Consider the following 25,054-nt stretch of genomic DNA (forward strand, 5'->3'; position numbering starts at 1 on the left):
TTCAAGAGACTGATTAGCATAAGTGAGCTATGGCGCTCATTATCCTTATCGAGGATTCACAACGCTGAGCAAAATGAATGGGATCCTCTGCGCCGACGTCCAACATGTGCACAGAAGTCATTTACATAGGCGCCGTTTTTCTTCCCCACCGACACCCGGAACACGCTCGTAAAGCTGAGCGCGCGGTGACACGGGGCCGTGGAGCGCAGATGCGTTTTTGAGGTAATTTCGGAGGAAATAGGGGCCCGAGATTGACTCCGCCGGGGTGAATGGAGAGGGAATTTTGAATGAAATGGTTCTCTGTGAAGAGCCCAAGTACAAATGTCCGTCTCTTTCCGCTGACATGATGCTTTATTGGGAATTGAAACATAAAATAAGCGATAAAAAGCAAAAAGGAGCCATATAAGAGAAAAAAGCTCATAGGTCTAAAAAGGAGCTTCTCACCACTTTAAAGCTGTGTTACTTGGCATTTTTTTCATTAATGATCTATAAAATGACTTTATCAAACACCAAGTGTGACAACTACACACATTATTCTCTCTTTTTCCCAAATCTGTCTCCATCTCGTCCCTTTTTTTCTTATTTCAACTGTTAAACTCCCATAATTTAAAGGATTACAAAACCCTTTTGTGAAATTTAGTAACTCACGTATTCCTGAAAGTTGGATGAGTAATAAAAAGTGTTTTTAAATGAAGTCAGTGAGAAGATGTGTCCAAACTTTTGACTGGTAGTATCTATTATTATGTACAGTCATTCTAATTTACTTTAATTGGTAAATGAATATGTTAAAATGTGGGCATTGACAAACGTGGCATTTATCGATTCCAGTTTGAGAGAATAAATAAATAAATATTACTCTGATGTCTTGTATTCTTTATGAAGTTAGGATTTGAAATGCACAACTTTTTTTTTTCTCAGATTTACCAGACACATTAGATGTGTTTGCAGTATCGGATCGGTATCGCCGATACCAGCCTGAATTGTACTCAGCGTCGGATCAGAAAAGAAATCGATGGTATTGAACATCACTAATGTCAGTGGAATTAACAGGAGGGGATTGCAGGTATAGACTTGGGGCTGTATTCCAGCAACGCACCTCGCGCTGCCAGGTGACTGGTTTTCAGGTGCTGCGTGGCGTCTTTGCACCTGCCAGAAAATAGTCCCAAGTCCTCTCTGCCCTTGGGAAGCTGTGGAGAAGTGCTTAGAGATGCAGCTTGGGGCCCAAAGCGTTCCCAGGTTCCCCTCCTGCCCTGTGTACCTGAGCAGACACCCACAACTGTACACGCTACCGTGTAGGACCAAAAAAACAGCAAGAACAAGTTTCTCCATGGCAGCACAAAGAAGGGTTTCAATTTAAAATGATTTTTATTTAAATAAGTGGCATCTACACAAAAATCCACACATTCATTCCACGTACAGTTTCAGCCCATCTGTGACCTGCACCACCTGGTTCAGGGATGCAGACCTGCTTCACGTGCAGACGAGCAGCTCAGCTAAACACTGAATGAACTGGCAAGATAAACTTCACACTAACACAGGAATACGCCTTCAAATTTAAGCAGACTGAATGGCCAACGTTTGTATTTGCAGGTCAAAATCTTTGCAAAATCTGTGAAGCTGGTTTTAATAGTACACACAGTGGGGAGAATGAGGTAAAATTTATCTCATCTATCATCATCATCATCATCTGTGTGTTTCTTTTAATTTGTACGTGTGCAAATCTATTGTATTTTATTTTACTTTTAGTACCTATCTTACACTGTTTTTCTAATGTATTTTTAAGTATAACTGAGCTACTGTGACCAAGCATTTCTCCTTGTCGATCAATAACGTCAAAGTCTAAATGTTAGCAGGCGTCCTGGATAAGTAATTGTCCGACACTGGACATAAAGTTAGCGAGAAGCTGGTGAAAGTAATGAACTGTTTGGAGATAAAGACGGCCAGTCTCTTCTAACGCTCTTGACATTTGCCTCAGAGGCTAAATGGAGGCTCGTCAGGGACAGTTTTTTTATTTTTTTAAATAATCCAAACTGACTCTTAATGTGGTAGAGGTGCAGGATATTGCAGTTCAGTCGTACTTCTCCCAGCTTATAACAGCGGCTTCCTGCTCCCTCCTCCAGAGGAGAAGTAACCCTCACCACGCGCTAACAGGTCTTTCACATTTAAAAGAGGTGCCGTTTTGTTTAATAACGGCTAAATGTCTGACACTTTTACATGATCGTAAAAGCCTAAAAGCTACACTCCACCATGGTGCCGGCTCCGGTCGCTCTGGGTGCGACCCGTCGGGTGGGAGGCAGCAGCAAAAAAAGCTTCCCGGTCTCCTCCTGTGGTTTGAGTTGTGCTGCTGGAAAGTTAAAGACCATAAAATTAGTTTGGAGCAATAAATTGTTTCAACCAGCTGAGGGGATTTCTGCGTGGACAATCAATTTTTGGATGAAGTCGCTAGTCATTCTGCGCCGCTGTGGCCTTCCTGACTCAGTGTAATGCTGAGTGTGTGTGTGTGTGTGTGTGTGTGGTGTATTGACACTGGGGTGTCTGGTTGAGTAATGGGGGCATAGCAGAGTTTAGATGGCTTCTATCCTCCTTCCTATCCAGCGCTGGAGAAGGTCATCACTCACACAGACGGAGAGAGAAAGGGAGGAGGAGGGAGGGGAGGGGTGAGGTGGGGTGAGCCGGCGACTGTGCTCGTCCAGGCAGGAAAGAGACGGCGTGAAAAAGTGTGTGTGTGTGTGTGTGTGCACTGGCCAGAGATTATGAATGAGAGCGGGCGATGGCAAACGAAGACCCTGGAAAAGCAGAATGAGCAACAACCGATGAGGCAGACGCACTCAGACACACAGAAAAGACCAGCTCTCTGTTTTGGGATATCACAACCACGGCCTCCATCGCTTTCTGCTGGCCGTGCATTTCCACATCCTGCACAGATGAACCACTCCAGAGCTCTAACTAAACCTCCTCCAGTCTGCGCCCATCGCTACATCTAAACCAGACTCACATACACTGGTAATGTTACACTTTGTTTGTTACTGTCTGAATGCACATTTTTGTTTTAGGGCAGCAATTCACGTCTTTTTTTTTTGTGCTTTGTGTCTTTTCTGCTGCAATTTTTTCCAGAATGATAAACAGCTCCGCTTTCATGCAGTATTTTGTCAGAAAATCAAACCCAGAAGACAAATGACAAACAGTCGCAGGTTCTGCAGTTTGTTGTTTTTCGCTTGTTCCGGTTTGGGAGATGATGTTGTTGTGGAGGATGCTCCCCGAAGGCCTTTGTAGAGAAAAAAAATAAAATAAAATAAAAAATAACCTGCCATAAAGGTTTGACATATCTCCTGTCGATGATTTTTAAGGGATTAGTCCTCGCGCTCACCAAAGAGCAAAAAAAAAAACAAAAAAAAAAACACAACAAAAACAAACATGATTCAGGTTGTCTTTAAAGACGAGTCCTGGAGCCGCTCCACACACACTGAATAATTTAACAACCGCTCGGAGACCGACTGCACAAGATTTCCATGGGATTTGTGAACATTTGTTCTTTACACAGCTGGAAGCCCCAGATACTGTCAAGCTCATAAAAATCTCATCTCTCTCTAAACATCTACGGCCACGTGTGCAGCTTCAAACTCAGGACGGGAGCACGTTTCCACACAAAGAACTTTAAGTACCAGGAACTCATTACATATATTTAAAATATAATTTATTTAAAACATAATTTAGTCAATAAAATAATAAATGTACGCTCCCACTGTGGGACGAGGTTCTTAGATGTAAACACTGATTAAAGTTAGCCTTCATACATATCCATTCATCCATCATATAAGCCGGACTTAAAACCAGACACGGAGCCACTCAAAGCAAAAGGCACCTCCAAAGTTCTACGTTATCAAGCGCTCCCTCCTCAGCGGACGGTCCAAACATTTCAGCGTGTCCGACGTTCCCGGTCGCATCCACGGGTCTGTGACGACGGTTTCTAACGAGCTCTGGTGGTTGAGGTTGTGAGGAGAGAACTGGGGAGTGGAGGAGTCGTCGTCAGACAGATCCAATGGCCCTAAAAGAAAGGAGGTCATGAAGTCACTTACACGTCTTACTGGGGACGTAAGGACGCATCGTGAGACAGTTAAAAAATCGATGCATATGTGTGACGATTCCAATCAGCTGATAAAAAATTAACTGCGACGCCCTTTTTAAACAGCAGAGGGTGTAGTGGAGTTTTGAGTTTGCTTGATCGACATCGTTTGTCAAGGACTTCGGAAAACATGCAAGTCTTAGTTTGTTCATTTATTTAGTTATTTTGATATTTTGATGTGGCATTTTGTTTTAAAGATAACTTTTTTATTTATTTTTTGTTGTTAAGATAAAATATAAATTCAGAGGACATGCACTGCATTAATAAATACATATAATTTGTAGTTTTTATATATCTAAATACCTCAGAAATGTGTTTTTTTTTGTCTGAGAAATAACTAAAGAAACCCTTTTCAGTCATAATTAGTCCGCAAACTTATTCTGTTAAAAAAAAAAAAAAAATTGTATCGTTAATCCAGTATTGGAAATCGTATTGAATTATGAGCTGAGTGTATCGTTACATTGCACCTCACAGTCAAAGCAGTTACAGTGTGGGATGCTACACAACTCACCAGGTTTAGAACATGGATCAGTATTTGATGTTTTCAATACTTTCTTCCAAAAACCTAAATTAATTGTGCCAAATATGATGATTTGCTGAACGTAATCAATATAAAATCATACCTGCTGTGTTGCCACGACGACTGAGACCCATCTGCCGGTCCGTCCTGGTCCGGCTGCTCCAGTCGCCGCCGCCGAGCTCTGCGTCGCGCCGCAGCCTGTTACCTGAGTGGGCGGAGTAGTCGTCACGGTGGCCAGCGGGCTGGATGGAGGCAGCTCGGTCCTGAACCAACCACAGGTCACAATGAGGTGAATAATTAAATTAAAGAGACGTACACACCAGGATAGAAGACTGAAGCTTTTAACCTCCCGAGCACAGACACACATGGAGGTCACATGAAGAGCACCTGAGGGCGATGTGACTGCTTGGCCATCCTCCTCCTCTCCCTGGCCGACGGCTGACGGGTTTTCTCCTGTTCTGGGGTGTGAGGCACTGGAGAGACTTCGCCGAGGGGGTCTCAAAACACCACACACACACACACACAAGACAAAAAAAAGGAAGCTCAGCCACAGCCACTTCACCGTCTGGTCTTTGACTATCATACAATAAGATCTTGACCTTTCTAGTCGAAGTGGTTTTAATTTGGCACAGTGTAAGGAAAAATGAACTCACTCACACATTGTTTACTGTATATTATCCACCAATTAAACATAGCACATATAAGTGAACAATGGCAATCATTATAGGTTATATTATAGGTTCTTTCAGCAGTGGCCGGGGGAGTCAGCATGGACGCACTAACGTTTCTGTAGCTATGCAGCTCAATACGAAACAAAGTGTGATGCTCTGTGTGTTCTGACTCTTTACTATCACAACCACCATCGACCTTTTCAGCATCTGTTTGGATCGGACCATGCTGACCAGTTTTTATTTTATCCCCACGTGCATCATTGAGCCTGACTAATTGTGAAAGGTACTGACCACTGCAGATCAATTAGCCCCAGGTTCAACTCCCTCCTTGTTTACGTGCGGTTAGACCATGAGATCATTAGCTCCATTCCCATTATGTCCAGGGCTGAAGAGCCTCCGCTCCCTGGGTGCTTTGCTTTGCATGGCTTCGATAACTTTTTTTAAACTTCCATAGCTGTAAGACTTTTAAGAGTTGCTTGCTTTGTGTACAAATGTCGACACTGAAAGAATTCTTCAGGAAAAGGACTGTGAGATGGATGAACACAAGGGTTTCTGACAGAGGAGACTGTGAGATTCCCCACAGACACACCATGTTTGGGAGGTTTAATTACCTCATTCATTTATTGTATTGTTTTATCCTGACTGTGTAGTGCACTGTCATCTATATTTTATTTATTGATTAGGGTTGTGCGGACACAATTAGCAACTCAGCTATTATTTATAACAGGATTCTCCCACATCGTTGTTGTCAATGTGCACTGTCCCTACCCAAATAAATTTATTTCTTATCTTACGGCTGCCCAATGCTCCATGTGTGTTCAACCGAATAGATTAAAAACAAAGAAGAAATTCCTCGTATGTGTGTAAATAAAGTATGAATCGTTAAGGCTATTTTTTGTGACTGGTGAAAAGCTTTGTTTTACTTTGTATGTTGTGGTAGCACTGCTCACATTCATAATAAAAGCCAAAACGCTGGCGAGATTTGATCTTCACAACCTCAGAACAGATCAATACTCTCACAGGATGAGTTGCATAAAAGTCTTTTAAGAATCTAAATATTAACTTTCTGTCACCAGGCTGCAGGGAATCTTGTGAAAGTTGAACTATGTGTCACCGTCTGTAAAAAGCGCTCGTGTCAGAAGCTGAGCTGGCAGGAGTTCAATAACGTTTATGTTCTGGAAGAGAATAAAATCTGTCTGCGCTGTAGCTCACAGTGGTTTTGTATAGTTGGTATAAAAGTCAGGTCAGAAAAAAGTCAAAAGTCAGTGGATGGACGCAATCACATCCATCATCAGAACAAAGATCAACTTTACCTTCGATATATTTAGGAAACAGGTGGGATCAACAGAGGGGAGACATATTTGTTGCAGATACTACTACTATCCAAAAAAAAAAAAAAAAAGAAAGAAAAATGGCTGAATAAAGAACCTTCAACAATCACTGAATGGAAGAAAATTATTCAGGAAATTCACAGAATGAATCCAATGACATTTCTGGAGTAATGTTGTTTTTGCTTTGGCTTGTCTTAATTAAATTATGTCTTAAAGGACTTTTTTTTTTTTAATTTAATTGACTATTAAGGATGCAAATAAAAGACTTGAATGGAATATGATTTTATACACCCTGATGTCACCCATGTATATTGTTTTGTATCTTTGCAAGTTTAACCTTAAACACTGGTAAAACGTCCTGATCGGTATGATGACTGTTTTTTTTTTTGTTTTTTTACTGGGTCTTACCAATGAAAGCGCTCTCTGACTCCAGCAGAGAACCTCTCGTGGATCCTCCGATCACACTTCTCTGCAAAACACACATTAATCTTTTTACAATTCCATTCGTAGTTTAAACGTAATAATATTTCTGGGATTATTTTGTTCCCATAACAATATTTTCTTACCAGGTAATCATTTTGCTGTGGCGGAGGCAAGTCAAAATAATCTGAAAAACAAGATAAACACTATTAATATTTATACTGCCAAGTCAGCAACACATTAAATGGGTATTAATGTGCATCACCTGATGATAAATGTTCCTAATTATTAAAATGCAGCTTCCCATGATACTGTTTCTCTTTCACAAAGTTGAGGAATAAAAGCAGAGCAGTGTGTTCTCACCATCCTGGACTGTTGACCTCTGGCTGCTGAACTGGTGATATGGATCCCTGTAGTCGCGTCTCCTCCGACTCCCCGCAGCTACTTCCTCTATTTTAGGATCATCACTGGAACCCAGCCTCGACTCACCTCCTGCCTCATAAATATAAAAAAATAAACCAGTCACGTCTTATGTTGTGGATTTGCTGGATGATACAGTTGTAGAGGCTGTGAGGCAAACCTGGGTATTTGAGCTGAAGGGAGTCGTGGATTCGAAGCAGGTTCCTGGGCTCCGTGTTTCTGGAGCTCGGCCGTCGGACCGGAGCCTGGAGACGCAGCCTGGCCATGTCAAACACGTCCACCATCGGACGCTCCTGGTGTCTGGACGAAAAAGCAGACACGCAAATGAACTTCACAAGAAAGCTGGATTCCATGAGATCATGACCATCCATCTTTTGAGTTAAGTAGACTGAGATACAGTCCCTCAAACATCCATCGTCCTTAGAGGAACTACTGGCATCTATGGAGAGCAATAAGTCAATATTCTTTTAAAAACAAGATTAGTGTGTGATTTTTTTCTACCTTCTACTTTTCCTTACAAACATCAACAACTGTATTATAACATGCTAAGAACATAGCGAGCTACACAGACTGATGCTTGCTCGTGTTTATACAGGGATGGATAATGGCAGAGGGCTTTTTGGTAACACTTGTTAGTCACCCCTGGACATTGTGTCCCAGGATCAAAGTGTCCTGGACACATTAATGGATGAATGTCATTTATTCAGAGAAAACATACTTTTAATGTGGGAATTAAATTGGAAATGGATCATTTGGATTAATATTGTTTTTTGACTAAATTTGACCAATTAATTGTTATTGTCATCTGATGTACATATGAACAACTTGTATTTTAAGCAGCATTTAAAATTTCATATCATATCGTGACATGTATTGTAGTGTGAAGTCGTTGCCAATACCCATCCCTAGCTATACTATAACTACGGTACATCACTAACTATAGTGACAAATAAAGAGAAAAGGCAAAAAGTTCGACAAGTGAGAGCGTTTTAGGATAAATAAATTAACAATTAAAAGAAATTAAATTGTTGAACAGTTGAGTAGGATGTCTGTCACGGACGTGCAGATTTTTCTTAGGCGGCTACTACTACTGCTACTTTTTTTTTTATGGATGCTTTTGGATTCATGATATAATCATAACATTATGACCACCCTCCTAATATTGTGTATGTTTCCCTTGTGCCTCCAAAACAGTTGTGATTGGGTGTTTTCATGTTTTTGGAGTTGTTCCTAAACCGTTGCTCCAATCAAGGAGTGTCATTGCTATGGGGTGGGGGTCTGGTCTGGTCTGGTCTAGGTGGGTGGTGCATGTCTAAGTAACATCAACATGAACGCCAGGTCCAAACGTTTCCCAGCAGAACACTGAATTGCCACAAGATGGTTCAATGTTATTTACTTCTCCCGTTAGTGGTTTTAATGTTGTGGCTGATCGGTGTATAAATAATAACAATCTGTGTGCTTCACAGCTCATTTACCTCAGGGCTCTTCATGGAGAGCACTGTGTTAAGCAGCTGTTTGCACAACGTTGCACGGTGCCCGTGTGATAGCTGGAGACATTTGTGGAGACATGTGTTAATGCTTGGTGTGAAACACACAACTACCCAACCATGTCAGATCGATTAAAAACCTGTTGGGTTTATCCATATGTCCATCACTTTAAGCTATTTTAATTTAATTTGTCTTACAACCATTTTATTTTATCCTTTATTCTACTGATCATCATTAAATCATTACTTTAAGTTAACATATTACTTTCAAATCCATAACCTTTGTTGAAACTACATATTAGGAACTATTTAAACTGCTACTTTTAACTGATGTCTTCATCTTTTATTTAGGTTAGCGGCTCCAGCTAAATGAAGAAGTAGCCCTGGTTGGGAAACATTAGAATAAAATGAGAGAGTACGTCGGATCTGCAGCTGAATCCATTATTAGCCCAATTAATGACCGTGCATGTGTAAATACCTCCATCACATGCTGCATGTATTGTAATAAATACTGTGAAGTTAAAGGCACCTCTCAGTGGCTCTGACCTGTTACTCAGAGGAGAGTCTGACTCCTCCCAGTCGCCGTGCTGCAGATGACCCTCCAGACGTTTTTGTTCACTGCGAAGCTGCCGACGCAACGCTGACAGCTCATTGAAGACGTCACGGTGGTCTCCTGAAAACACAGTGTTTCCACTACCTTACTATTAGCTTCAACCAGTAGATAATACAACAGACACGACCCGCTGAGTTGATAACACAGGTTTGACTTGTTTGCTTTAAGCCAGAATAATTCCTGTATGCGTGTTTACACAGTACCTGCAGCTCGTAGCTGGTTCCTACGGGCAGGTACAGGAGGAGACTGGAGACCAGACAGAGAGCGTTCCTTAAAGAAACAAAACAAAAAGGTATGAAAAGCTATGAACACAGATAATTAACCTTTATTTATCCAGGCAAGGACTTGCCAGGAAATCTGGTACTTTTTAGGGACATTAAATATAACTTGTTATTAAATATTTTTAAATGGTTAGTGTACTCTGACTCTGACTCACAGAGAGGAGGGCTGTAGAGGGCTGGCTGTCAACAGTCGGAGGTCTGGGGGTGTACTGGTGTCGCCCATGTTTCTTCTGGTGAGTGGGGATGGGAGGCGAGGGCTCCCTGCGGACCTAATAACACACAGTTCCCCAATTACTACATTACATATCAGTTTCAGACACAACAAATAAATGAAATGCGGCTTCATTATCTGATGGTTGTTGCCCACTGTTTGTGTTTAACACGCTACACTTGAACGTCCTGCTCAAGCTGAGGAACACAACTGGTACTGGCTGATCCACTGTTGTTTATCCACTGAGCGCTAGCGGCACAAGCTGGTCCTGATCAGCAGCTGCTCGGCCAATAGAGCGTGATAAGTCTATGGCAGCGTGGACGGTGAGGCTGGTCAAGCTAATGAATCAGTGATTTCACCCATTCTGGCCATTTTCAATCATCTTTCCCTATGCAGGCAAACGGGCGGAAAGCAGAGCAAAGCGAGTCTTTAAAGGGGGCAGCTGTGGCTGCTCAGGAGGAAGGAGCTCCACTAATCACAGCGCTGGCAGGTTCAACCCGCCCATCTGTCAAAACGTCCCCAGATTGCTCCCAGTGGAGAGACGAGCACCTTGCGCGGCAGCTCACTCTCACCAGCGTGTGAATGAGTGAAGCCAACTGAGGAGAGCTTTGGATGAAAGTGCCACATAATTGCTGCCGTTCACGGTTCAGCTGCCTCACGCGAGCATCCTCATGTCTGTATGGAAGTTTACCTTGTTAACAGACTGCGGTGGTTTTAAATTATCAACACGGACAAACTGACAAGGTTTTCACTTCTCCTCACGTGTGCAGAACTTTCAACTTTGCAAAACGATCATTTTAACAAAAAAATAAATAAAGATCTGTGAGCTGACCTCCTCCACCCGAGCCTGCCTCTCTCTCTCATACTGTCTCCTCAGTGCTGCATTCTCCTTCTCCTCCAGTTCCTTCTTCTTCCTCTCAGCTTCCCTCTTCCTCTGTTCAGCCAGCTGAATCAGCTCTTCATTCTTGGCTTTTTGCTGAGAGAGAGAGAGAAGCAACAGATCAGACGTGAGGGAGATGAGTCGGATTTATCATCTCAAGCAAACTAATCTAGTGAATTCAAATATTTAAAGGATCAAATACACTTGTTAAACCCCAGCGCACTCTCCCTCCTGACTCAGTGTTTCGCTCCTCACCTCCATTTCCTTTCGTTTCTTCTTCTCTTGCTCCTCCTCGTACTCCCTCTGGATGCGGGCCCTCTGCTCCGCCAGCCTCTTCTCCTCTTTCTCCTCCTCCAGCCTGGTTCTTTCCCTCTCCTCTGCCTTTTTACGCATTTTTTCATCAATCTGCAAACAAAGGCAGGTTGGATAAGATAAGTCCATTAACATTGGGCAAAAAAAAAAAAATAAAAACTTTGATATCAAATTTGCTTTGCAGAGTTTTGCACATATTTTACATTAGAAAAAAAGTATAAATAATGAAATAATGATCATCTACTCTGAATGTACTCAGGATTTACTTGAAATCTGGGTCTGTTTAGTTGAACACAGAGCTGATATACTCACAGGAACTGAAGAAAAATACATACAAAGATCTTCCTCAACAGCTCTAAGTCTCATTTTTTTTTTTTTTTTTTTTACAGCGGTCATGCTTGAAAAGCTCAGGTTATTTCTATGCAGGTAGTATTATTGGCTCTGCTACAGTATGTGGCTGTTTTAATTTGGCGATAAGTTAAGCACCTTTGTAGCTACAGTAGCTTTGAGAGCTCTCTCATTCATCTTTGTGGTTTCCCTCAATAAAGCTGCATGTTTCCCCGTCTGTTCATGCAGCTGGACAAAATATTCTGTTTTTGCTTTCAAGGAACGGGTGTTTAAGTTTGCTTGGCTCTGTTGGACAACTTTTCCCACAAATACCAAGCAGTTTGGAGTCAGCTGATTCCACGAGAAAAAGTAAATTCAAGGCAAAGAAAACTTTCATTGTTTCATTGTGAGTTCAACTATTTTGCTTTCTTCTGCATCATACTAGGACGTTCATCTGGGTCAGAATTTTCTCCAGGACCCAGTTTGGATTGAGTACTGTTTTTCTTTTCCAGTATTAATCCGTCGCTATCATCACTGTCTCACTCCAAGCATTGTAACTTATTCTGTTGTTTGAATGGCAGCAGGTAGACAGACAGGTTAATTATCCTTCTGCCCTTTAGTGAAAGAGTGTTATTTGCCGTAAATAAATAATACTTTTCTGACCAGTTAAGTGAAACTGGATAATTTCCTGCGGCACACAGTGGTGGGGAAACACTGCTCTATTGTGCTGATTAACTGTAGTTTCATTAAACCTCCACTGGACGAGACAGCCTGCCAGAAACCCAGCAGGTATAAGTAGCCCTATCTGTTTAGGCTGGTACCTGCTGTTTGAGGTAAGCTTTGTAACTGTCCTGCTCGTGGATCTGTTGCTCTGTGGGTTGGCTGGGAAACACTTTGCCTCTGGCAAACTGCGAGGTCTGGACATGGGTGAATCCTACAAAAGACAAAAGGAGATTTGTTGTGAATTGGGATGAATAAAGCCTATTTTCTACATGTACCTTCAAGTCTAGGGGGAAACTTTATTAGGGCGGAGAAGATAAGGACATGATTATGTTAGAAGATGTTGCACTGATGGTGCTAATTTCTCAGCATAGAGTTTGTATTTAGCTTTCACTGCAGAGAAACTGTTATTAACAAACTCTATTCCTGTTATTCTTACATTTGTTCTCTCACCATTAAAATATTACTTTAAATAAAACTGTATCCATGTTTTCCACTGTTTTTTACGCGCAGACTGTGACGGTGAACGTCATCTGATAAAAATAAACGCATCAAGAAGACGGATACGGTACCAGAGAGCCTGTCACTAGTGTCATGGATGCTGCGCTCTGCTACAGTACCAGAGACCCTCTCATTGGGGTCAGGGAGCTCTGCCCGGTGGGACGTCACTGCAGCCGTGGCTCTCCTCTGCCACTGCTCTGGGTTGCTGTAGGCCTCCTCATTCAGCTTGTGCATCTGGTTGAGGTCAGCTGGGCGACAGGAAAGATGATTTAATATTGGGGTTAGTATTATTATTAGTAGTATTTCCATCATTCTCCTCATTTATCAGTCAGGATGTGCTACACTTAACATCCTGATCACTGGCTAGGTTCAGCAAATTAGCTTTAGCTTAAACTAAAAAATATATATAATGACGGAGCAACTTCACTCTAGTCAGACACTGCACTGAGACCTACCAATGAGATTTCCAGTGCTGTCCCTCAGCGGAGCTCCTCCTCCACCTCTGCCCCAGGGCTGGTGGTTCTTCATGTCAGCCTCCAGCTGGGCCTCGTAACGCTCCTTCTCCTCCCTCTCCAGACGCCTCCGTTCCTGTTGCTCCTGGATCTGTGGCACGGTTATTTAACACCAGTTAGAAAACGCTCGATAGGTGCATTAGAATTAGACTAATTAGACCAGACTGTACGTGGCTTTTTGTTTTAAAACGTCATCACCGCATCATATCATCCTGGTAGACAATTCTCAGCATTTACTTTCAGCTTAATACCTTAATACTTATCCTTAATTTGTCTGGTTCCTGCCCTAGTTTCTAACCATAAGTTCATTAGCAACAATAACCACGATAGACGACCTCCTGTTCGTAAAACGTCTAGAAAAGGGAGGTGTGTGAAATGTTTTCCTGATTACAAGCAAAAACGTTCAAATGAATGAATTATCCTTGAGTTCAGATAAACAATCTGCTCTTGGTGTGGATGCACAAAAACAATCCAAAAAAACACTAAAAACCGTTCAAGCAAAGCACAATCACAACACCAAATCCTGTTTGGTTATGCTGATCTTGTTGCACGTCTCTCTAGACTTTTATCAATTGGAAGTACATCACAAACAGGACAAGAAAAGCCAAGTATAGCAGCGAGGGATCTAACAGGAGAGACCTTGTGTTGCTTAGAGGGGAAAAAAGGAACTTGATGGGATTGAGGTGGACGTGGGGGAAGATCTGGCAAACGCTTCTACAGCAGCAACTGTATGAGGATCTAGGGATGGAGCTCAGCCTGAACTGTAATTCTTAGCTAGATCTATTTTTACCTTGTAGTAAAGCTCGCTGCTCCCTCTCCTGGAAGTCTCCTGCCAACATGTCTCAGACTAGGATGCAGTGAAAAGTTAAATGTTATCTGCAACCATTTTATCTTCTACTCTAGTGATGACGTTTCCAGCCAAAGATGTGATGGAACCTGTTTCTTTTCAAGTTCCCCAGAAGATCGAGAAATAATTGGCCTTTACATAACCCAAAAAAATTCTGTTTCTTTCTTTTTGTAAAAACTTAAATGACTTTGGAAAGTTACTTTTAATCATAAAAATCCAAGTCCATTTTTTTTTTTTTTTTTTTTTTTAAATGTTTTACTTTTTCTGTGCAGTAGATTGTTCATACACATTATGTTTCTTGCTTAATTAAAGGCTGTGTTGTGTTTAACTCAACCTCCTACATGTTAACAACCCCAGATCCATTACAACTATTATTACACGTCAACTTGTGTCAAAGAAACATTACCACAATAAAATGTTAAGTGCCATGACACGTATTTTGCCCGGTCCTATGATGGCCCATTTTAGCCGACTCCACCTCATATAGTTCAGATTCAGAAAAGATATTAGTCCCCAGAGGGGAACTAAGGACACACAGAGCAGGCAACAATGACATAAGACTGGAGTGGAAAAGCTCAGTTAAAAAAATTAGTAACAAACTGGAATAAATATATACAGAAAATAAATAAATAAATAACACACACCTGGTAATGTGTAGAGCAAAAATGAACAGTGCAACGACTGAACAGTATATATACTTGTAGGATACGTTAGTGTAGGAGAAACTGATTACTTGTTAAACAAATCAAGGAAAGGGCTTTTAAAACTTTGTTTAACCTACCTGTTGCTGAAGAGCCTCTCTGTAACTCAGAATCCGTTGCCTGGTCAATCTAGGTTTCTCTAAAACGAAGCCTCTGACCTGTGAGTCCACAGAGGCGTTCTCATTGCGGGGTCTGCAAGAACAAATGTAAAACCACATTGTTGACCTCAGGATTTCTGCTTGAGTGTTTTTAACAATGTTTTACCACATCTTACTGCATCTCAAACACTTCTGCTATGTCCTCTTACAGTACATTAAAAGTTTACTTCTCCTAATCCCTAGCCCAGACAGATACAACCTCAACCCTGAAGGGTTTTCCAAACCAAAGTAAAAGTGCAGAGAAGTGATTTACTGTATTGGAGGCTCAGGAAAGCTGCTTCCACTGTGGTGGCTGTGAGGGCTGTGATTACCAAACTGGCTGGGAACAGCTCCCCCCGGTGGTACATTCCAGTAAGACATGGGGAGACCAGCACCATGACCATCTGACCAGCAGAAGAAACAAACACAAAATTGCAATTAAGATGCAGAATGTAGCATAATTGATATATAAGCCTCTTAAATAAAAGAGACACTTACAGAAGGCCATGTTTGGCTCCAGCTGGTTTCTGTTGCCGTAGTAGTGGTGAGGTTCTCCGTACGGGGATCTGTATGCTTCACTTAGTGAAGAAGGAGGGTGAGGAGGAAACAATGGATTTCTGCAGATAAACAGATAGATACTTTATTAATTCCAAGTTCACAAGAGACACAAGCGTGTGATCCATAATGTTATATTATAAATAACTGAACCAGGAATCCAACACTTTGTGCATCAGATGTATGAGAAGATGCAGGCGTTCAATACATATTGAAGCTACTTTACTTTTTTACAGCAGGTAAAATAACAAGGTTCACATTTAGGGAATACCTGTGAATGTCCATGGCACTGGGGAAGGACGGGACAGGAGGCTGGTTGGGGGACAGCCCACCTCCTGCTAGGCCCAGGGCGGAGCTGTACTCCAGCAGAGGGGACTGGAAGGCCACGTGGGGTTGCTCAGGGGGAGGCACGTCTCTTTCTCTGGCACTCATCTTCTCGTTACTGGGCAGAGCTCTAGATGACGAGCTACTCTCTCCCGTTGCTAAAGGCTCCAAAATGTGAGGATCTTTTCTCCTGCTCAGTCCAAACTGCCTGATTCGGTCCGGCTATGTTGTGAGACAAAATGGAAAAAAACTAAATAAATATACTTTTAAGACTCTTCACCTGGACTCTGTGAAGGTTGGGTGTCATTCAGTTCAATTCAGTTTCATTTATATCATACCATACCAATTTATTAATATAGCACATTTAAAAGACCAAAGCGCTTTACAAGTAAGTGCAATACAGAGTGTGACACCTCACAATCACAACTCACTACAATCACAAATTAGTATCTACACAGTATCATATTCATAAGCATTTATGCAGCATCAATCCAAATTGTCTCATTATGCTTTACAGAACCCAGATGTTAGAACCCCCAGACCCACTAAGGCAACCTTGAGGAGAGCCCTGCTCCTATGGGAGGACCCATGTTTTTGAGGCTGGCTGAGTAGAGTCAGAAATAAAAGACAATAGAAGACAGCTGACCTGTTTCTCAGGGTCATTTGCTCCCGTTGCTGCAACTTTCAACTCCAAGTCTTTTTCCCTGCAACAAACAAAGATGCACATACAGCATTTATTGCCGAATTTTGACAAAAAGAGCATACACGTTGGCTATTGTTGCAGCCATTGTTACTTTAACCTCCAAAAAGTTAAAATATTAACGTGGACATGTGAAGACAAGGATCACTGAGTACCTCTTTTTGTTGCGTAGCTGTTCTGCTATCTGTTCTTGTAACTCCTGCCTGTAGTGCTCCTTCCTCTTCTTAAGGGCCTCCTCTGTATCAGCTGCTCCTTAAAGACGACGATTACAGAGACTATGAACATACCAACACAACGTAACAACCACTGAAGTCAATACCTGTTACAGTACAATGTTCTGTAGGAAAACCTGAGAGAAATTAAATGATGATGAATGAAAAAAGCAACGTTCGGTCTCCATCTGCAAGAAGACACTAAAAACTCCTATCCATGTATGTTTAACTTGCTGATTATATTAGATCTGTTAATGTATACTGTTATATGTACGTTGATATTTGGCCAATATCTTGTGTTATTTGTGGGAAGCCGGGCCGTCTATTAAAAGTTTTAAATAGCTTCATTTCACACATTTAAAGGAATCTTTGAATAACATGACAAAAATGTACATCATGTAAATGGTGATGTGAAATAAACTAAACTATATACGGTACTATATTTATCTAGAGAGATATTCAGGGTTGAACAGACTTTGGTCCCACCCTACAAAATTTAAAGGATTCCCAGGCGAGGACCCAGTACCAGACACCGTACGACTCCCCTAAAGGTTAATACCAATACCCAAATAGGCCAGAACTGTTCTGGTGGAACAACGTTTTCTGGTAACGTACACCAGTGGTTCTCAACCGTTTTGGGCCCCCACCCTCCAGGACAGATCAAAAATCAGCTTCGCTTAATTTCAAGTGCTAACCTGAACATGCACGTTCATGAGTTTCACAATAAGTGAATTAATAAGAAATGAATGGTGGATGCGCATTGAAAAAGTAGGGGCCTCATAATGTGAAATGGATGCAGATTGCGTTAAGTTTGTATTAACACTGTCATGCAGTAACTTTGAACAATACAACCGAGAGCAAGATCTCTTAATAACGTAGAGAGTTACTCTGGTGAAACAGATGTAATTAGAGGGGAAAAAAGTCCCATTGTAGTTTAGGTAAATAAAGGTCTCAGTCACTTTCGAGTAAAAAAAAATATTTCTATAAATGTCATATGATCTTTTTAAAGGATATTTTATTTTCATGGACTTGCAATTACACCACGGATCACTAGGGGTCCGCAGACCCCTAATTAAGAATCAATGACCCACACAATAATACCCAGGCTGTTAATGTAATGTTCAGACTCCCAGTGCCGTCTACATGAGATTTTAATTCAACTCTTTTTCTTCGCTCTATGAACATTTATTATTACGCTTTAGAACAGATTCTCTTCCTTTAATTGTGTTATAAGCAAAGCAACTTCTCCAATGAGACCAAACCTTTTAGTCTGATACTGATTAAATGTTGTTGTTCTGGTTTTTAACACAAACTGCATCCAGGGTCCTTTTACCTATTATAAGGCCAGTAGCAAACTCAGCATCCTCCTGTTTGGTCACTGCTCTTAATCTCCTTCCTTCTCTGGCAACACCGACAGGAGTCTCCCTCTTGTCCCTGAAAAAGTCACATAAAACACAGTGAAATACAGACCACAAGGAGGCAAACAGACAAAAAAAAAAAAAAACTAAATCAGGCTTTTATCACAAACACATAAAACAAAACAAACACAAAGTTCCCTAGCTACCTGCTGCTGCTGGCAGTCCTCGTGGATCTCCTCTTGTCATAACTGCCCTCAATATGTCTGTGCCTCCTGCCTTCCATCAGCTGCAGATCATCTTTGAAGTATTCCTCCTCCCCGGACTCATGGTCCACTTGAATCCCCAGCCTCTCGCGATGCCTCGGAAGCACCGAGGACTGGCCCTCGTCCTCCTCGGGGCTGGGGGACTTAACCAGAGCCCTGTTCCAGCCTTCTGTTAGAGTAGCAGCGTCTTTCTGCCGAGGTTGTCTGGGAAAAACATCCGTCTGGTCCTCAAGTGGCTGTCGATAGAGGATATATGATAGAAATGAAGTCACAGTATTAAAAAAAAAACTAAATTGCCCATCTGGCTAAACATGAAAATCGAGAGGATACAAAACACTAAAGCTATTATTCATGTGTAGTGCTATTACTTTAACCAGCATTACTTTCAATCAGTATTTCAACATGATTACTGTTTCCTGACAATCTGAACCATTTATCTGTTGAGATTAGATAAATATTTAAGCTGATTATCCATAATGTTGAATTGCAGCATCCATGAAAGAGATTGTTTTGATTGGCCTCGAGAACCAGTTACACGAACAGAGAAATTAAAGTAAACAAAAAGACTAAGTATAAATGGCAAACACTTGTCGAATTCCATCTTATCTGAACATTTAAATATACAAATACTTCACAATCACACGATCAGTAAATATTTTTATGATAACACGATGCTGCTGGTGAGGAGAGAACAGTTTGTAGATATTTCTTGCTGCCTAATCCCCCGGCTAATTTTTGGTTTCCCCTCTTGAATGATGAATACAGATTGGTATGAAGTGCTATTTCCTGTCACGCAGACACAGAACATAAGTGCCGTTCTGGCCATTGGCTGTAGACTTAACATGGAGTTCAAATGGCAGACACACGTCACAGCAGACCTTCGTAGTAAGTTTACCTTAAACAGTCTGTCTGTCTATTAGTTCTGCCATCCAGAAGGAATCTGTCGTTATTTTCCTTGATTAAAAGTTTCGTGGTAAAACCAGTGAAATTTAAGACGTTTTAGGAGCTTTTCAAGACCATTATGGGCTTAATTTAAAATTACACAAAGTACGAAAAATAAGGAAACTCAGAGACCCGGAATTACTTACAAAATAACAAAATTAATTGTCATACAACTATCAACTCAGGACATCGCTGGGGTGGGCTCCACTGATGATGAACAGAAACATAACCAGCCGGGGCCAGAGTTGTTCATAGTGCAGATTAAGTGGTAATAAATGGACGTAACTCAACTAAATTTAAGACATACAATAGAAAATGTGCTCATATTTAAGACTTTTTAAGGGTATTTTAAGGTCAAAAATCTACTATTCAAATCATCTGGAATCATTAAAGTTGGATTTACCTTAACAGACTTCCTGTTATCAAGATGGCTTAAAGGTCCAGGCTCTAGGTAGTCCAAGTGTTTCTTCTGCAACACAAAAGTTTGAAAATGTAATTATGATTTCACAAGTGTGACTTAAGCCCCTATGTCTGTGTTTCATGTGGTGCATTCACACGGGATAAACAAACTCTGTGTTTTACTCAAATTCATGTTCCGTTGTTATGTTTCTGCTACTTTCCGTCTCACTCCACTGTGTCAGAGACAGTTTAAATTACTTTGTGAATTATAATGTATGATAATATTTTTATTTTCGGTATTTATATACATATATTTATCCCGGGTAAGAAATTACCAATGACCTGGTGGTATTTAAATCAGCTCCACTTTTCCCGATGTTCACATACACATTAATGATTGATTTAATGGTTTCATCCGTCTAAGACAGATGAATAGTTCAGCGACATCTCAACTTTGCTTATTTGTCTACACTGTCTTTCACAATATACACAAATTTCACAACAAAAACTGAGGTTATGTTTTGTTTCTTTATTTCACATTAACTATAGATAAAAAAAATCGCTTTACCTTGAAGTCAAATATCCGGTAATTGCAACAGACTGTACAAGATGCGGCAGTAAATTACTATGAAAAAAAAAGCTGCTTTCATTAAATTGCGTCTTTGAAATGGCACAAAAAGTGCCAAAGATATGACCTGTTCAATCTGGATTTCACGGGATCTGGCCCAGCGTTACAGTTCCTGACAGTGTTTCACATAAGAACTTCAAAGCTCCCATTATATTCAACATGTGGACCTGAAACAGGTCATATCTATCTATCGTAAGGCTTAGGGCACAAGTTTTATGTAAAAAAAAAAAAAAAAAGAAATAAACATTAGCAGACAGAATGAAGCCTGAACTGACCTCCAAGCTCATTTGCTCCACACATAAGAAAACAAGTATGTTGTGACAGTCACCTGAGCCATGTAGCGCCTGTAGTCCATACGGAGCTCATGCTGCAGCCGCTGCTTCTTCCTCTCGTACTCCACGCCGAGAGGGAGGCCCACACTGCAACTGTCCTCTGACAAAACACACACATCAATATTTAAAAAGAGACATGAGGTGAAGAATTTCATGCCAAAACGAGACAACCGACACCGTTCGGAAATACCAACCCTAAAAACAGCTATTTTATTAATGACAGACTTGGTTTTTATAAAACAGAATTATCTTTAGTAGAAATATGAATTCAAATGGACGTGTTTTCATGTTCTGTACCTTTTCCTTGTGCTGTAGACTTGGGAGGGATGTTCTCCTTCACCGTGGACCCATAAGCTCTGTAGGGTTTTGCCTGAGATTTGAAAACAGTGAAATATCAAGCATCTAAATAAATATGGAATATTACTTTTCAGTTGGACATTTGAGGGATGTGATCCACATCAGCAATGCGTCCACAGAAACTGAAGTGTCATCTTCATTTCTGCAGGGACGAACTCATACCACACAATGGTGAACATCCAGGGAATGGACATAGCGATAGCAGACTCTTATAAGTACCTGGGTGTTCACCTGAACAAAAAACTGGACTGGACGGAGAGTTACCGCAGGCATAACCACACCTGCTCCCAGTCGACTACATACATATGACTACTGATGTGTTTGATCTTCTATTATTATGGATTTATTTTCTGTATTTATTCAATGATTAGATTTGCATCTCTTGTGTGCACTGTCTGTAAAACAAATCCTATAAACACGGCACATTTCCCCACTGTGGGATGAATGAAAGCAAAATATCTTATCTTATGTACAAGCACATCCTCAAGGACTCTGTCTCTGATTACACAGTTGAAAGCCAAGGAATAAAAAGCGGTTTTAAGACAAGTGGCCGGTGATTGTGCCGGTCTGATGTGCAGTGGTAGATCGTTCCATAATTTCGTTCTATAAACGGACCTGACCTGAGACACCGAGCGGGAGTGTAAGTACGGAGAAGCTCAGAGGGGTAAGGCGGGGTGAGGCCATTTAAAGATTTATAAGCAAATAAAAGAATCTTAAAATGGACTCTAAAATGCACAGGCAGCCAGTGGAGGGAGGCCATGTGCTCCCTCTTACATGTTCCAGCTAAGAGATGAGCTGCTGCATCCTGAACCAACTTGAGATGAGTGAGTGAGGACTGGCTGACCCAAAATAAAGTGTTACAGTAATCCAGGATTACTGTCTTAAAGTGCTGATGTGCATGAAAGGGCTTCACTTTTATTTTCATTAACCTTTTATCATTCCAGCCTTTTTGCAAAAAACAAAACAAAACAAAAACACACCTATTTAGGACATACCCAAAGTAAATTGAATGGTGTTCATGAACATTTTGGAGCTCATGCATGGTCTTGGTTTATTTTGAAAGCCAAGACTCTGAAGTTTCTATCACAAAAGCCAAAGTGATATTGTTCTTCAGTAATCAAGGGGTTGTTGGGTTTGTTGCTTGAATCCTACGATGACTTTTACCAATATAATCAGAAGAAAATTAAACATTGCATGCAGCATCTACTCAATGTAGCACAATTCGTGTACAGAGTTGTGTTTGGTTCAAAAAGCGACTACTGAAAAAGCCCAGCAGAACGTTAAAAGGTTAAAGTTCCAGGTTTTAATGTCTTCAAGACACAACAGGAGTGGATTGAGCTTGAAGGCGTCCCTCTTCTTCAGCAGCTCATATATCTGACTATAGTCAGTACAGCAGTGGAAACCTACATTAAATATATAAAAACCTACCACAGTCACTCAAACGTACCTTTATTTCCATATATGGAGGGTCTTGTTGTAAAATGGCTTTGTCCTCGGCCACTCTTGCCTTGCGTTCCCTGAGGAAGTTGTCCAGCTCCTCATCCATCTCCATTTGGGAAAGTTACACAACCCAGCTGACAACACAAAAGGCCATTCTTTGTGAAGCTATGGTTTGAGATACACTACTTTTTTTTTTTTTTTAGACTCACCAGACACATAAATAAATCAGGTGCATTCAGACAAAGTAACCGTATCGAACTTTACTCAGTATCAGATGGGAAAGATAAATTGCAGATGTGGTAGACTTTCAAACTGCAGAGATATTGCTCAGAGCCTAAACATTCATAAGACGTTCACTGAAAGATACGGAAATTATAGCTTAATTTCAAAATCAGCAGGGTACGTACAATCAAAGAAAAACGTCTGCGTCACGGTTTGTGGGGTGATACTGTAAAAAGCTGTATAGAAATAAATTTTTCATGAAGTTCAAGGTTTCTTTATTTGTCCCCAGTAGGAGAGATTTGTCTCCGACAAGAGGGCAGTGCTGCAGTGCAACACACAAAAAAACTCATGCTAAATAAACAATGTGCAATTGTTGAAAAGGAACCTGGACAACTAATTAAATTCATTATTTTTTGGAGAAGGAGTGGGATTAAATAAGTTTTTAAACTTCAGGCCACTCCTTTTCGGGCATGTAAACTCAAAACTGCCAAGTGCATGATTTTGTTTGTTTTGTTTTTTGTTATGCATTGTGTGTGTATGCACATGTATGCATGTATATACCTAGATTTGGTTTTCCTTGTTTGTTTACTTACTCCTTTAACATGTTCCAAATAAATGTTCAATCAATCAATCACATTGGTGGTATCGAACATCACTACCTGGTATCGGTCGGTTCGAGCGGGTTAACGAGGTACTGTCTCTTTAAATGTCCGTTGTCAGGCAACCGCGGTCCGAACCCCAGCGTCACATTCCCAACAGATAACGTTAACCCGCTTAACTAAGCCTCAACTAAGGCGCATTAAAACTGTATTTCAGTAGTATCACAACTTCTCCTAATTTTATTACACTGCACGCGGCGGCGTTTGTTTGTGTAGTTGGCTACGGCTTACGTTTCCCGGCGCGTTAGCTTCGACTAAAAGGAAAGCAAACCCAAAGTGAAGCTAGTAAAAAAGACACAAAAACAAAGCTATTCTTGACTAATGTCAAGATAGCTTCCCTGATATATATCTTTCTGTTATAACCCGGTGGTGCTGTGGTTCAAATGAAACACGACTTACCTTTGAGAGGTGTTTGAACGCGGCTTTACTGGACAGAGCAATGTTTGTTAGCTTGAAAATGTTGGCGGTGCATTTGGTCGTTTTCTTTCAGCTCGCGACTGGCGACGTTTTTTAGTACTTCCGGTTTCAAGTGTCAAATTAAAACACGGCGTAGAGATAAAGCAGCTTGTCACTTTGGTGTTTATTAGTTTTAGATTAGGGACTTTGTTTAACCTTACAGCAAACGATGGTAAACGAAAAAAATAAATAAAGATATAACAATACTAGTGGCTTAATTTGATATGTTGCATCTTGAGGTGCAAGTTTGTAATTCTCTGTGCAAAAGTAGATTAGGGAATCTTACAATGCATGTTTTTTATTGGATTTATACCAGTCTATTCATCTGTTCACATAAACTACTGTTGTTATTGATTTACCCTCTAAGCTGCAGGTGTCAAACATACGGCCCAAGGGCCAAAAGCGGCCCCACTGGAGGCTCTAATCTGGCCCACAACATGTATTTGCAAAGTGTGAGAAATTACATAGAAGACTAATTTTTCGATGAAAATAACTGCTATTCCTAATTTGTCCACTGTTTTAATCAGAGACAGATCCAAATTGCACTTGTTTTATAGAACAATTTATTAAATGTAAACATTCTCTTAAATTATTTGTTCTTCTTTGCACTAGAACTAATGGAAAAAGTCTAGAGTTGTCATTACTTGTAGGTTATTGCTCTGTTATGTTACTGGTTCAGCCCACACGAGTTCAAATTGGGCTGTATGTGAACCCCAAACTAAAATGAGTTTGACACCCCTGCTCTAAAGCTGTTGACTTTGCATGTATTCACATTACCCGTAGGTGTATAGTATGTGGTATTCTGTATGTCTACTTATCCAAATGCATGTATGGATTTATGTGCTTGGTTCACAAACTGGTAGGTGTAACCAGCCAATGAAACTCAATTTATCTGCCCACATTACTGAGTGTCAGTCAGTTAGTTAGTTCTAATTTAAATAACCCGGTATTGGAATACACTCCACATTAGAAGTAGAAATATGTTTCATGAAGAATATGAGTAGATTTCGGTTTGATGAAATAACCTCTTTAAAAAATTATGCTAAGACTAAGAGGCATAGTTTAAACTGTAGAAGAGCACTAATCAATACTGATTGACTTTTCGACTTGATAGAAAACTCAACCATGAAAAGATGTGAAGACTACTCAGTTGAATTTGCAAATCAGCTGCATTATATATATATATATATATA

The 25,054-nt window shown here is 40.7% G+C and overlaps 1 protein-coding gene across 3 annotated transcripts; it reads right to left on the minus strand.

Annotated features, from left to right (window-relative positions):
• Window positions 1-3,677: 3,677 nt before the first annotated feature.
• Window positions 3,678-23,926, minus strand: LOC125008668 (centrosome and spindle pole-associated protein 1-like). Of its 3 annotated transcripts, none has more exons than XM_047586001.1 (28): window positions 23,805-23,926; window positions 22,532-22,658; window positions 21,025-21,097; window positions 20,724-20,827; window positions 19,772-19,837; window positions 18,370-18,662; window positions 18,139-18,239; window positions 16,749-16,839; window positions 16,540-16,597; window positions 15,841-16,115; window positions 15,513-15,631; window positions 15,289-15,418; window positions 14,958-15,069; window positions 13,273-13,420; window positions 12,889-13,065; window positions 12,418-12,530; window positions 11,213-11,362; window positions 10,910-11,053; window positions 10,022-10,135; window positions 9,789-9,855; window positions 9,519-9,645; window positions 7,646-7,785; window positions 7,429-7,557; window positions 7,212-7,252; window positions 7,054-7,114; window positions 5,031-5,140; window positions 4,747-4,906; window positions 3,678-4,045 (listed from the first exon to the last, which is right to left on the minus strand). In XM_047586001.1, the coding sequence occupies exons 2-28, from the start codon at window positions 22,634-22,636 to the stop codon at window positions 3,873-3,875; spliced, it is 3,381 nt and encodes a 1,126-aa protein (XP_047441957.1). In that variant the 5' UTR covers window positions 22,637-22,658; window positions 23,805-23,926; the 3' UTR covers window positions 3,678-3,872. The 3 variants fall into 3 exon arrangements, with proteins under 3 accessions (XP_047441957.1, XP_047441958.1, XP_047441956.1); XM_047586002.1 differs by having other exon boundaries at window positions 12,937-13,065; window positions 16,749-16,845; XM_047586000.1 differs by having other exon boundaries at window positions 16,749-16,845.
• Window positions 23,927-25,054: the final 1,128 nt, after the last annotated feature.

The sequence above is a fragment of the Mugil cephalus genome, chromosome 5 (genome assembly GCF_022458985.1).
Source record: "Mugil cephalus isolate CIBA_MC_2020 chromosome 5, CIBA_Mcephalus_1.1, whole genome shotgun sequence".
Classification (NCBI taxonomy): Eukaryota; Metazoa; Chordata; class Actinopteri; order Mugiliformes; family Mugilidae; genus Mugil; species Mugil cephalus.